Source organism: Phoca vitulina, unplaced genomic scaffold, assembly GCF_004348235.1.
Source record: "Phoca vitulina isolate PV1807 unplaced genomic scaffold, GSC_HSeal_1.0 scaffold20, whole genome shotgun sequence".
NCBI lineage: Eukaryota > Metazoa > Chordata > Mammalia > Carnivora > Phocidae > Phoca > Phoca vitulina.
Window position 1 is genome coordinate 18,111,848 of NW_022589723.1, and position 14,197 is coordinate 18,126,044.

General features: G+C 43.0%; 1 protein-coding gene across 1 annotated transcript in view; it reads right to left on the minus strand.

The window, feature by feature from the left end:
* SPPL2A (signal peptide peptidase like 2A) overlaps positions 1-12,902 on the minus strand; it is a 49,752-nt gene extending 36,850 nt beyond the window's left edge. Inside the window, exon 1 of the mRNA XM_032417196.1 lies at positions 12,690-12,902. Coding sequence (XP_032273087.1) covers positions 12,690-12,755 — 66 coding nt within the window. The 5' untranslated portion in view covers positions 12,756-12,902. The remainder of the gene's footprint in view (positions 1-12,689) is intronic.
* Positions 12,903-14,197: the final 1,295 nt, after the last annotated feature.

Sequence of the window (14,197 nt, forward strand, 5' to 3'; positions counted from 1 at the left end):
GAGAGAGGGAACACAAGCAGGGGGAGTGGCAGGCAGAGGGAGAGGGAGAAGCAGGCTTCCTGCTGAGCAGGGAGCCCAATGCGGGGCTCGATCCCAGGACCCTGGGATCATGACCTGAACCGAAGGCAGACGCTTAACGACCGAGCCACCCAGGCGCCCCCAAATGAACAAAATTTTTTTAAAAAAAGAAAAACAAAACAAAGACTTTTTTTTTTTTAAGATTTTATTTATTTGACAGAGAGAGAGCTAGTGAGAGCAGGAACACAAAGCAGGGGGAGTGAGAGAGGGAGAAGCAGCCTTCTGGCCGAGCAGGGAGCCCGATGTGGGACTCGATCCCAGGACCCTGGGATCATGACCTGAGCCAAAGGCAGATGCTTAATGACTGAGCCACTCAGGTGCCCCCCGCCCCAAAAAAGACTCTAAATACAGAAAACTGGTGGTTGTCAAGGATAGGGGGATGGGTGAAATAAAGGGGAGTAAGAGTACACTTATTTTGATGAGCACTGAGCAATGTAGAGAAATGCTGAATAATTATATTATATACCTGAAACTAATATAACATTGTATGTTAATGACACTTCAATTAAAAAAAGAAATGCACAAAGAAAAATGTATAAGGATAGTCACAATATCATGTTACAGAAAAAATAAAGTCAACAACTTTCACTAATAAGGAGCCTATTACATTATGATATGCATAGTACATAACTATTAAAAAGAAAGAACTAGATCCATCTGTAGGAACAGATGTCCACAGTGGGAAAAGCAAGTTCCAGAGAGATATTTATAGTGTAATCCTACTTTTTGTTTTAGGTAAGCTCCATGCCCAATGTGGGGCCTGAACTCACCACCCAGAGACCAACAGTCACATGCTCCACTGACTCAGGCACACCAATGTAACCCGATTTTTATTTAAAAAAAAAGTGACCCCCCCCCCCCCCAACAAAGTTCCCTATGTGTATCTGTACATTTATGTGAGCTTGAAGATGTGAAGAGAGACACACCAGGCTATTTTAAAAAAGAGAGAAAGATGGGCAGCCTGGGTGGCTCAATCATTAAGCATCTGCCTTCGGCTCAGGTCATGGTCCCAGGGTCCTGGGACTGAGCCCCGCATCGGGCTCCCTGCTCCGCGGGAAGCCTGCTTCTCCCTCTCCCGCTCCCCCTGCTTGTGTTCCCTCTCTCGCTGTGTCTCTCTCTGTCAAATAAATAAATAAAATCTTTAAAAAAAAGAGAGAGAAAGAGAAACAAAGGCAAAGGTGATAGTGTGAAAAGATTGGAGAAACTAAAAAGGAAAAACATTCAAACAAAACAGAAAGGTATAAAGTCCCTCTCCTCTTATCCTGGCTCTCAATCACACTCTTACTCAGGAGTTTCTGTCATATCTTTCCAGACACTATCCACATATATTTAATATATATGTATATATATATATACATGAATACATGGATGCATATCTCAAATATGTATAGTTTTATACATGAGGTCAAACTATACTGCTCTGTAGCTTTTCTATACATTTCTAAATTTACATATTAGATTTTCCATATTGACACATATACACTACCTTCTTTTACACAATATATAATATTCAGTGTTACTTTTAAAATTACAGAAACTAAGAGATTTTTAAAAAGCTTAAATGTTCAAGGAAGTACAAAGATACTCAAAAAGGGAAGATTTATTGCTATAAAGGGATTATAATCTTCCCTACAATTGAAGAAAATTCAGCACTGATAAAAGCAAAACTCATTGATACTGGAATTACTAAGGCAAAACATAAATTTTAATGGAAGATTAGTATAAAAAAGTAGAACCATACACAATTGTAGAATAGTTAGTATTCAATGTGAAACATGCCACAAATTTCATGAGCAAACTACCATACCTAAACAATTTCAGCATTTCCACTACATTTTAAAATATCTTAGTAAATTTCTTATGGAGATTGTATAGCTTCAAAAATTTAGTTTATTAACAATAGATATCATGAGCTTTGGAGTTAGAGACCTGGGACAGAATGGCGGTTTCACCATTTACTGCCCATGTTCCAAGTCATTTAACCTGTTTTAAGCTTCAACATCCTCAGCTTTGACAGAGTTGTCATGAAGATTAAGTTAGGTAATGCAATTATCTGCATGTATTGAGCTCCTAATAAATGGTAACTATTATCATTAATTATTAATAAGACATCTAGCAACCTGCCAAGTACTTGTGTCATGCACAAGAAATATGAGATGATAATTGGTTGCTTAGGGTTTGGTGGGATATGGGGATATGAGGTGATTGTTAAAGGCTGTGGGTTTCTTTACCCACGTACCCCCTGCCACACACATGCACAGCCTCCCCCATTATCAACATCTGCACCAGAAGGGTACATCTGTTACAATAAGTGAACATACATTGATCATTACTACCCTCAGCCCATAGTTTATATTTAGGATTCACTCTTGGTGTTATACATTCTATACATTTTGACATGTATCCACCAACACAGTAGCCTGTGGAATAAGGAATAGTTTCACTGCTGTAAATATCCTCTGTGTTCCACCTATTTGCTTCTTTCTGAGGTGACGTGTTTTAAAATGGAAGTGTTAATGGTTGCACTGATCTGTGAATACACTAAAAGCCATTGCATTGTACACTTCAAATAGGTAAACTGCATACTATGTGAATTATATCTCAATAAACCTGCCTTCCCCCAAAGAAACACTACACAAGAAATTAGTCTTACTAGGAAGATTAAAAACAAACCTGAAATAATCAGAAACAGAATGTGATTAAAGTCAGAGTCTCTAATAAAAACTTTGGTAGTTCTTACGGTGTTAGAAATGCAAATTCTTGGGCCCTATTCCAGATCTACTGAATCAGAAACTCCCAGGCAGTTTATTTTTACAAGCCCTTCTGGAGATTGTGTTACTTGTTAGAGTTTGAGAACCACAGCGACAGGAACAGAGCTTCTCAAGATTTATTGTGCATACAAATCATGTAGCAATCATATTAAAATGCAGATTTTGACTCAGTAGGTCTGGGTGGAGTGTGAGATTCTGCATGTTTAACTAGCTCCCAGGTGATGCTGATGCTGCTGGTATATGGACCACACCTTGAGCAGCAAGGCTCTAAGAGAACAGAGTAGTGGAAACTGCATGACTGTGGGTCAATTAGTAGGGAAGCATAAAGAAAAAGGCTTGAAACTCAGTGTCCCTTCAAGCATTACAAACATCAAATTAGGTGAGGCTTGTGGTCTGCCCACATGCCAGCGTTAGATCATTTGACAAAGATCCTATGATGGAAGGGCAGGATACCTTCCTTCACGTCTTCGAAGTTAGAGATACGTAAAACAACTGAATTCACAGTTGGTTAACTGTGGTCTGGTCTTCCATGACTTTAGTCAACCTTTAAAAATTATGTTTGCATTTTCAGTCAGTAATGAAAATATTCTCTTAGTAAAAAGCTTAGTATCAAGGGCTTAAAGGGATTTAGGGATAATACTCTAGGCCCTTCATTTCATAGCTCTAACAGGTCCAAAATGATCAAAATGAAGTGGTCTCAGGGGCCAAGATTAAAACTGAGCTCTCCAAAACCTAGACCAGCCGTCTTTCAACTCTATCATTTCAAATTCCTTCCTGCAGTTTCATCCCCAAGCAACTCCTAGTGCCCAACCAGCACTCTCCAGTTTTATACTGGTTGCATGCATCTCTGCATTAGCTGTTCACTCCCTCTTCTGTGATACTGGTATGGGCCTCCTACCACCACTCAAATTCCTCTAATACCCACTTAGTTCCTCCCACATCACTTCTTTATACTCTTCTAAATACCCCCCATTCTAGGTCTCTAGAGCTTCACGGAATTTCTCTTCCCAGAACAACTTCTCCTTACTGCTCGCCCCGCATCGTCCCTCTTCACCCCAGGCCCTACACGTACTGACCGTGCTATCACGCTTTCTCCAGGGCCATCACATCAGCAGTTTTATAGCAGTGCCTTCATAGTCACATCTTCCTTGATCCTTGATCCTCACACACAAGATAAACAAGTGGACTAGCCCATGGTATGAGGTAGTACTTCCTTTTCTGCCTCAAATTTACCTCCATAAAACTTCATGGGATGTCTGTTGCTCACACACAGTTCCCAATTTACTTTATCTAGATCACTTGACTTCAATCATATTCCCTATCATCTTCTTTTCAAACCCAAAATATTGGTGTGTAAGTCTATCTTAATGTTACAGTTACCTATTCCTTTGCTCACTTTTCTCCTCAACAGCTTTCGGTATGACAGGTGTCAAATGATTACCAAAAGTCTAAAAAAGGAACAACTGCAACAATGTATATTATACTCCCATCCCTGCACACATACTATCTCCCCATTTTCTCAGACCAGTCAGACGGTAAACAAAGGGACATGTACGGGAGCTTTACTTCATCAGTATACTTACAGGGAGTCAGCCTTGCACTGACCTTCCCGTCCCTGTCTCTTGGGAGTCCATCCATGCTGGACACGCTCATCTTCCTGGGCATTTGAATTCCGGGCTTCCGTTCCAACAGCCTCCTGATGGTGACTCACCAGCCCAATGTTAACCTAGTGAGAACAGGCCTGCTCTACTTCTGTCCAACCTAATAGCACAGTGCAAGGATTCTTCTTTCACCCTGGTTCACAGATTTGGTCTACCCTTCTTTCTTCTTCAAATGGTATCTTCTAGCAGATCTCTTTTCCAAATTTGAGTCTTCACATATTCCTTTTGAAAAGAACAATTCTCTAGCTAAAAATGTATCTACCATACTATCCCCTACCCTGTATCCATGCCACCCTTTGGGTCTGCCAGAACTCTGTATCTTGGCCCATCTTCACCTGATCAAGAAGAACTCTGAACAACGCAATGTTTACCTTTTCCCATGTGTATATTTAATTCCCTTCAACAGCCTCAACAGATTCGTCAAGCATGGTTCTTCTTTTTTCCTGGAGATTATGCTCAATACTCTGTACAGCAATTTCTTACTTATTATAGATCAGTGCTTCTTTTTTTTTTTTTTTTTTTTAAAGATTTTATTTATTTATTTGAGACAGAGAGAATGAGAGAGAGCGAGTACATGAGAGGGGGGAGGGTCAGAGGGAGAAGCAGACTCCCTGCCGAGCAGGGAGCCCGATGCGGGACTCGATCCAGGGACTCCAGGATCATGACCTGAGCCGAAGGCAGTCGCTTAACCAACTGAGCCACCCAGGCGCCCTAGATCAGTGCTTCTTGAACTTTAACGTTCTTGTTAAAATGCAGATTCTGATCCAGCAGCTCTTAGGTGGAGCTTATGATCATGCATTTCGAACAGGCTTCCAGGTGATGCTCTGATACTGGTCCACAGAGTACATGGTTATAGACTTCATTATGAATAGTGGTGAAACTCACAAGTCTTCTAGACATTAGCGGGGTCCTCCTAGGAATTTTCTCAAGAGGTGAGTCACACTGTACCTGCAGTCTGCTGGTATAGCCAATATTCATATTTTTGGCCAGTCGTTCCATTCATCCAGGAGTTCCTTCAAAACTCTTCAGTATATGCATCCCTGGGTCCCAGCTTCCCCCACCCCCTCCACAGTCTGTCAATTAAACCAGGTTCATGTTATTTGTGTTGTTATCCATTAGATATACAACATCCTTCAGTTTCAAGGGGCAATGTATGAATGCGACTGTGATTCTCTCTCCAATTAACACCCTGGCAATCTTTCTTCATAAAATCTACAGATTAAATTATTTCTGTGTTTTTAGACACCAAATACAAGAGCTGGGGCTTAGGGGTAAATTTTGTTAATAAACAGAATTTATCCATAATGAAAACCAGCAATTAAAAAGACACTATATTCCTAAACCGGAAGATATAAAGTTGCAATGTAATCCCTGAATGATAAGTACAATGCAGCAATAGCCACCTACCCCAGCACCCTTACATCATAGCAATGTAGGAGGTATCCCTGTCTTTATATACATCTTTCTCTTTACACAGCTACACAGTTAATAGCAATACAGTAAGAGTAGGAAGGGGCCTCTCTATAGCAAAGACAGAGTTGAGGTTGTGTGTCGTGAATGACATTCCAAAGTTAGGTGTCAGTAACTTTCTGATCATTCACTATTATATATTTTCTACGCCTGTTTCCTCCCTAATAAGTTATATAATCAACAACCTGCATTGTTTCTACTCCTACCTCCAGGAATCAAGGTTTATAGAAATGATGCACTGAAAGTGACTAGACCCAGACCCATAAAGATTAAGTGTAATCTTAACTACTTAATTAGTGGCCCAGCGGGTGCTAAGGCATCAAACAGGTATTTACAGGGAATCAGAGGAGTCTGTGGGCCATGGGAAAAGTCGAGCCAGCATTATCCTTGTGCTTAGAGAATCTGGGGATATGTATCGTACAGGTGAAGAGGTATTAGGGTGTGGGGAGGAGACATTCATTTATTCAGTATTCTGCAGTCTATGAGACCCTAGGGGAGACAACAGAGAATGAGTCTGGTAGAGTTTCCCCTTCATGGGGCTCCTATTTTACTAGTTACCTAGATCTATCCTTCTTCTAGGTTTTCCCTAAGTAATCTCTCAACTGTTACAGAATTTATGATTTACACTAGAATTCACAAATTCAAATGACTACAAGGCCAGGCAATATAAATGCATAAAAAGTTGATATAAGATCACAGTGCATAGTGATGTTTGGCAAATTCTGACCTAAAAACAATGAAATTTTTAACAAAATTTTAGCATCTTGGAGTAAGGATCTATACCTGGAGACATTATGGTCTAGAGTTTTGTAAACAGACCCAATTTCAGGTGATTTTTAACCAAAAAGTTATCAAATATATAACATACATGACTTCTATCTTTAAACCCTTTTCTTATGAATAAATAAATTTACAAATTTATCCAATTAGTCTTCTGACGTATTCTCGATTCACAAGAAAAATTATTGCACAACATAGTGGAAAAATATCAAGGAATGTCTAGAAACCCTTGGTTCTAGTCCTTTTTCATGCCTTTCTGTATGATCTAGGACAAGTCATAATCTTCCTGAACCTTCTCAGGATTATTTTGAGAGGAGATGTAGGTTACATTTTGGGAAGGAGATAGCACAGCCCTCAGTGACTGATAAAGCAGACAATGGGATGCAGAATCCTGAGAGGTAGGCTAGAGAAGGTTAAAAAAAGAAAGTTGTGAAGAATCTAAAAGTTAAGGAAGGAATGTGACAAAACCAGCATGTCTATTATCGGGCTGTTGTAACAATATACCACAGACTGGGTGGCTTAAACAACAGGAAATTTTTTTCTCATAGTCTGGAACATAGAAGTTCAAGATCAAGGTGCCAGCATACTTGTCCTTACTGATTTCTGGTAAGGGATCTTTTCCTAGCTTGTAGATGGCTGCTTTCTCACTGTGTATTCACAGGGTTGGGAAAGAGAACAAGGCAACAATCCCATCATAAGAGCCCCACGCTGGTGACCTCATCTAAACCTAATTATCTCCCAAAAGCCAATCTCCAAATACCATCACACTGGGGGTTAGGGCTTCAACCTAAGAATTTGAGGGCCCCCAAATTCATTTCCTTCTCACACACAAAATACATTCATTTCATCCCAACAGCCCCCAAAGGCTTATTAACTTATTCCAGCATCAATTCTTTTTTTTTTTTTTTCTTTAGGATTTTATTTATTTGACAGAGAGAGACAGTGAGAGGGGGCACACAAGCAGGGGGAGTGGGAGAGGGAGAAGCAGGCTTCCCGCCGAGCAAGGAGCCCAATGTGGGGCCCGATCTCAGGACTCTGGGACCATGACCTGAGCCAAAGGCAGATGCTTAATGACTGAGCCACCCAGGTGCCCCCCAGCATCAATTCTAAAGTCCAAGTTTCACCCAATATCATCTAAGTCAAATATGGGTGAAAGTCAAGATACAGTTCGTTCTGAGGCAAAATTCCTCTCCAGCTATGAACCTGAGGAACTAGATTAAGTTATATGCTTCCAAAATATAATGGTAGGACAGCACAGGGTAGACATTTGCATTCCAAAAGAGAGGGGCGCCTGGGTGGCTCAGTGGGTTAAGCATCCGACTCTTGATTTCCACTCAGGTCACGATCTCAGGGTCCTGAGACTGACGATCAAGCCCCGAGTTGGACTCTGTGCTGGGCATGGAGCCTGTTTAAGATTCTCTCTCTCTCTCTCTCCCCCTCTTCTGTCCTCCGCCCCCCCCCTAAAAAAAGGGGGTGGAATCAGAAGGAAATAAGTGGTGACAGGACCCAAGCAAGTCTATTTTTTTAAGATTTTATTTATTTATTTGAGAGAGAGAGACAGCGTGAGGGGGAACAAAAGTAGGGGGAGTGGGAGAGGGAGAAGCAGGCTTCCGGCTGAGCAGGGAGCCTGATGTGGGGCTCGATCCCAGGACCCCAGGATCATGACCTGAGCTGAAGGCAGTCGCTTAACCAACTGAGCCACCCAGGCGCCCCAGGACCCAAGCAAGTCTAAAACCTAGCAAAAGAAATTCCATTAGGTCTTAAGGATCAAGAATAATCCTTTTTGGTTCAATGTCCCATCTTCTAGGCCCACTGGAAGTCAAGCCCACTGAGTCCCCCAAGGCTCCCAGCAGAGGCAGAAGGCCTGCTGAAACTGAGGCAGTGGCCTGATGATCTCTGATTTGCCTTTGGGGTCATTTCTTCTCCTTCTTGAAGAATAATCCATGTTCACAGCCATACAGCTCCATCATCCCACCTGTCAAATCCAAGAAGTCCAACAGCCTTTCTTCATTTTGCCACATCTCTGTCCCCTTCAGTTCAAACTGGCAGTATTTCTGCTCGAAAATCCTTTAAACTCTGTATCAGATGGTTTTCCAGCCACACACTTAATGTTCTTTTCAGAACAAGCTTCCTCATTTTTTGCAATATGGAGAGGCTAAGAATTTTCCAAATCTTCAAATTCTAGTTCTTTTTTCCTTAACAATTCTATCTTTAATTCTTCTCTCTCCATTTACACTTTAGTATAAGCAGTCAGGAGGATTTACACTGCTCCATCAACACTTTGCTTAGAAATCTCCTCAGCTAAATATCTAATCGCATTGCTCACAATTCTTCCTGCTACAAAACACTACATCACAGTCCAGCCAAGTTCTTTGCCATTTTATAATTAGGATTGCCCTTCCTTCAGTTTCTAATAACATGTTCCTCATTTCTGAGACTTCACCAGAATTGTCCTTAATGTCCATATTTCTGGCATGCACCTCAAGCTTCTTCTGGCCTCTACCCAGTTACAAAGCTGCTACCACATGTTTAGGTATTAGCTATTGCAGCACTGCACTCCTGGTACCCAAATCTGCCTTAGTCAGCTTGGGCTGCCACAACAAAATACCAAACAGTGGTTAGCTTAAACAGAAATTTATTTTCTCACAGTTCTAGAAACTAGAAATCCAAGATAAAGGTGCCAGCATGGTTGGTTTCTGGTAAGTTTTCTTTTTGGCTTGTAGATGGACACTTTCTCACTGTGTCATCACATGGTGCGGGGGTGGGGGGGGTGGAGGGGTGGGCGCGGGTATTAGGGGAGAGAGAACAAGCTCTTTGGTGTCTTTTCTTACAAGGCACCAATCCATCACAAGTGATCTATCCTCTGATCTCTCTAAACCTACTTATCTCCTAGAGGCCCTCTTTCCAAACACTATCACACTGGGGGTCAGGGCTTCAACATATGATTTTGGGGAGACACAATTCAGTCTACAACACAGCAGCTCAGCATGTCCCCGATAGCTTGGGTAGCAAAACATACCTTCTTTCCCCAAGAGGATGAGAGAGGAGCGCAAAAGAGAAGGAATTAAAGAAGCTTCTTTGAGTTGGTGTAGTATACCAAAGGAATGCAGATTTCAGCAAGAGATTTCTCTGCTGGGGATCCTGATTATCACTTCACTGTAATAAGTTCAAGATGTGGCTATGTAACACGTCAAATTCTTTGCACTAAAGAAAACATGAACAGAACTTTGGTAAAAACATTATGGGAAAGATTCAGGATTCTCCAGAGAACTTTGAAGCAATTTTAGAAAACTGATCCAGGCTAAACTTACTCATTTTCTTTGAAACATAACTCTGTGACTGGGTCCAAACACTACTATGAAATAAAGGCCTAACGGTCGTGGCTAGGGATGGGGGCTGGACTGGGGAAGGAGGACTGTGAGATGGAATCATGGCAGGGCCAAGAGAGAACTAACCACCTGGCACACACTCTTATTTCTAGACTTAAATGTTTAATGGGCTTAGAAATCATCAAGACAGCCAGATGTACTGTAGCTTGAGTTTAATAGGTCACGTTGATGTGAGGGGGACAAGATGAAGAGGGTAGGCTACGTGATGCTGAAGGGCCTTGCCAATACTCAATCCTCTTCCTGTTCTACAAAGATGTGGTAGTGGTTTCTGGAGACTATTTGCTGCTTCTAGATGAGGATACTGGCCTTGTCCTTACATAACTAAAGGGAAAGCTGGTAGCAGGGCCAGCTTCAAGAGCCCAAAAAGGAGAAAGGAAATGATTAAACTGCCATCATTCATTCAAATGAACACAGGCCACCTAGAGCTGTAAGATTAAGGAAGAAGAATAAGCAAGGGCTTCAGGGAGAAAAATGGTAAAAAGACCAAAAAAATCCAAAAGACTTCAGATAGTGCTGGAGGAAAGGAAGTAGGTATCCAGTAAGCAGAAAGGAGAGAGAGTGCTCCTGCCGAGGAAAGGTACACCAGATTTGAGGTCCTCAGAAAAGGAAAGAGATCATTTCAGGAAGGGTCAAGAAAACAAACCCACAAGAAATCAACAACAGAAAATCAGTAATAGTGGTTGGCACTGAAAATGATCTTTACAACTCAAAAAGATCTTGTCACTTTATTCACGCTCATTGGCACAGTGCGTAGCATATAACAGATGCACACTAAACATCTGCAGAGGAAAAAAATGTTACTGAGTCCCAAAACAGCCCTGAGAAGATCCTCCCAAAAATCAGTACAGTGAGATACAACAAAATATAAACGTGCAATATAAAAAGAATAAAATCTACACTGTGGGAAATATAGGCTAGCTACAATTTAGAACAGGGACGACCTTTAGATTTGTGAAGCCCTTGAAATCCCACTCTGCTCACATTTTTTAGCAAGGCAGTTCAGAGCTTTTGATTATAATTTCAACGTGAGTTATCAGCAGTTGATGTATTATTAAATTAATTACTGTGTTGGCAAAAGATTAGTGGGAATGTGATATATAGGATATATTCATATATCTATATATCTATCTAGGTTATAGTTTCAGGTGTATTTACATACCACCTCAATTGTTATCCTTTAGACATATTGTAGTGGTAAACTACAGTTCAAAGAATAAGACTAACACTGCCTTTGTTGTTCTCTTTATATTGTACTTCCCCTCCACCCCACAAAGCAATTTTTAGATGCACTATCTCATTCATGTTCCTAATGCTGCCTAACAGAGTTAGGAGTACACCAAAGACACTTAACCATTTTAGATTTTGATTTTGGTTTCTTAATAAATGTTAAAGATACTTTTAAATATACTCATTAACAGTAAACCTTTAAATAGAGAATGCAAAATACACTCTTTCAGAGAAGTTACACATCTAATGCAAAGAACCAGAGAGGCATACATACACCATATCAATTCCGTGTAGACAGAGCTCACAAAAGTTTCTGACCTCAAACTCCCTAAGTCAAATTTCCAAGAAATAAAAACTGAAACACCGAACACCGAGGTCCTGACCATTCGCAGAAGCTCCGTTTGCTTGATGTTGAATTTTTTTAAAAAGATTTTATTTACTTGAGAGTGAGCAAGAGAAAGAGCGAGAGGGAGCACAAGCAGGGGAAGAGGCTGACGGAGGGAGAAGCAGACTCCCCGCTGAGCAGGGAGCCCATCCCAGGACCCTGGGATCAAGACCTGAGCTGAAGGCAGACACTCAACCGACTGAGCCACCCAGGTGCCCCATTGACGTTGAATTTTAAAACATTATTATTCTTCCTAATTATGAAAACACACCTGTGAATACATTATTTGTTACTGTTACTTAACCGACTCCCCTCCCCATTAAACTAGACGGAGAACTGAAAACCACAAAGATATTACACTTTGATGTGTCTTTTAAAAAATCTTAAGTTATTACTATTACCCACACCCTCCCCCACCACACACACAAAGAAATCGAATGAGCCCTACAGGGAAGGAGGAACGAGGAGGAAGCCAAAAAAAAAAAAAAAAATCTGTATTCGAGCAATAAAGCGCAATCTTTGAACCGCTAAACACCCCGGGGACACGTATAATTTTTTTCTTCTTCTGGAGAGTGAAAGAGATCAAGATGCTGTAAGAAAGGGTAGACGATAAAACTCAGGTCAATTTAAAATGCCCGGAACCGTGAAAAACTATAGAGAATCCTCAAGGTCAAAGTAGCAAGAGGGGCTCCGCAGAAGAGCTAGCTCGGGGGTGGGTATTTCGAGGACTTCAAAGGACGGGAATGGGGGTGGGGTGGGAAGACAGGAGGAAAGGGGGCGAAGGGGAGGCTGGAAGGAAATGGAGAAATGGGAAGGGGGCAGGCCGTCAAGGCGCTGGCAAAGGAGTCGCCCGGGGGTGGGGAGGAGAAGGGGCAGGGAGCCCCGGCCCCGCCCCGGGGAGGCCCGAGCTCCCGGCCGTCCCCCTTACCAGCGGGAGCAGGAAGCCCCAGAGCAGGGCGGTCGCGGCCGTACGCAACGGCCGCTGCGGCCCCATCGGACTGCTGGGCGCCCGGCGGCGCGGCGCTTCTCGGCGGGCACAGGCTCCGGGTCCCGCCGCGTCGCTGCCTCCGTGGCCGGGCCGGACGGGCGCGGACGGCGGGGGTAGGAACGGGCCGCCGCTGCTGTTGGGGCCGCCACTGCAGCGCCGACTTCCTCTTCCGGCTCCGCCCAGAGGACGCGGAAACCCCCGCGCGCGGCACGTGGAGTCCAGGTCCGCGCGCGCCGCCAGTCGGGCTGTTTCTCGGTGCTCTCGGGTCGCGGTGTTGGCAGGCCGACGAGTGTGGGTCTGGGCGTGTCTCTTTTTCTTTCCAGCTGCCTGACCCGGACTCTCCCCAGAGTCCGGGGAGGTGGGGGACGGGCGCCCAAAGCAACTTTTTCCATACCCTCTTCCTCCTAGGAGTCACCGTGCGCCTGCTCTGTATTTCAGTACCAACCCGGGCGTCCGGGCCCGAACTCCGTGCGCTGAGCCTTAATTCATCTGCCCACCGGCAGGTCCCGGTCACTCACACGTAATCCCAAATACGTCCACTGGGTCCCAAACTGCTGCGACCTCTGTATCCAGATGTTTCTCTCCTCCAAACTGATCTGTTCAAGACTCCGGGAGACCCGTTATCCACATACCAGCCCTAGATATAGATCAGATCATTTCACTCCCCATCGCACTTAGCACAAAATCGAAACTCCACTCTGGCCTACAAAGTTCACATAGTATGGTCCCTGTCTTCTTCTTTGACCCCAACTTCACAACTTTCCCACGCTTTACATCCACATGGCCACCTTTGGTTCTTTTGTACTGGTAGTCCTCCCTCCTGGAATGTTTTTCTCAATACCGGTTCATTGGCATTCCCTCATCAGCGTAAGTGTCACTTCCCCAGAGGGAACTCACTGACATACCGGTACATCGAAGGGAACCATCCAGTCGCTTTCATTACCACGTGGCTTATTTTAATTCTCTGTAAAGCACTTTTCACTCTCCTATTCTCTTGCTTATTTATGTGTTCATTTATCTGCGATGTCGCCTCCCACTTAATAGCGAGGAGTGTCTTTGCTTTGCTCACTGCCATATCCCTCATATCTACAATATCTGGCATAAAGTAGGTTCTCAAATATTTGTTGGATGAATATTTAATTCTAAACACTGAAAAGGATGCTGTCCCTGCCATCCCACAGCTGAGTTTATTAGCAAGGGACACAGATGTGTGAGCAAACATAGTTCAGGATGAATAGTGACTCTTTCGTTTGCACAAGATGCCACGGGAGTATCAAAGGAACATATAAAAGGGGTGGCCAGGAAAAATTCCAACTTAAGCTGAGTCTAGAAGGGTGAGTTAATTTTAGCCAGGCAATGGGCAGGGGAAGGGGGAGGCTTCCAGGAAGAGTGAACCATTAGTGGCAAAGCCAAAGGTGACCTTGGAGGAACTGTAAAACTTGGACTTG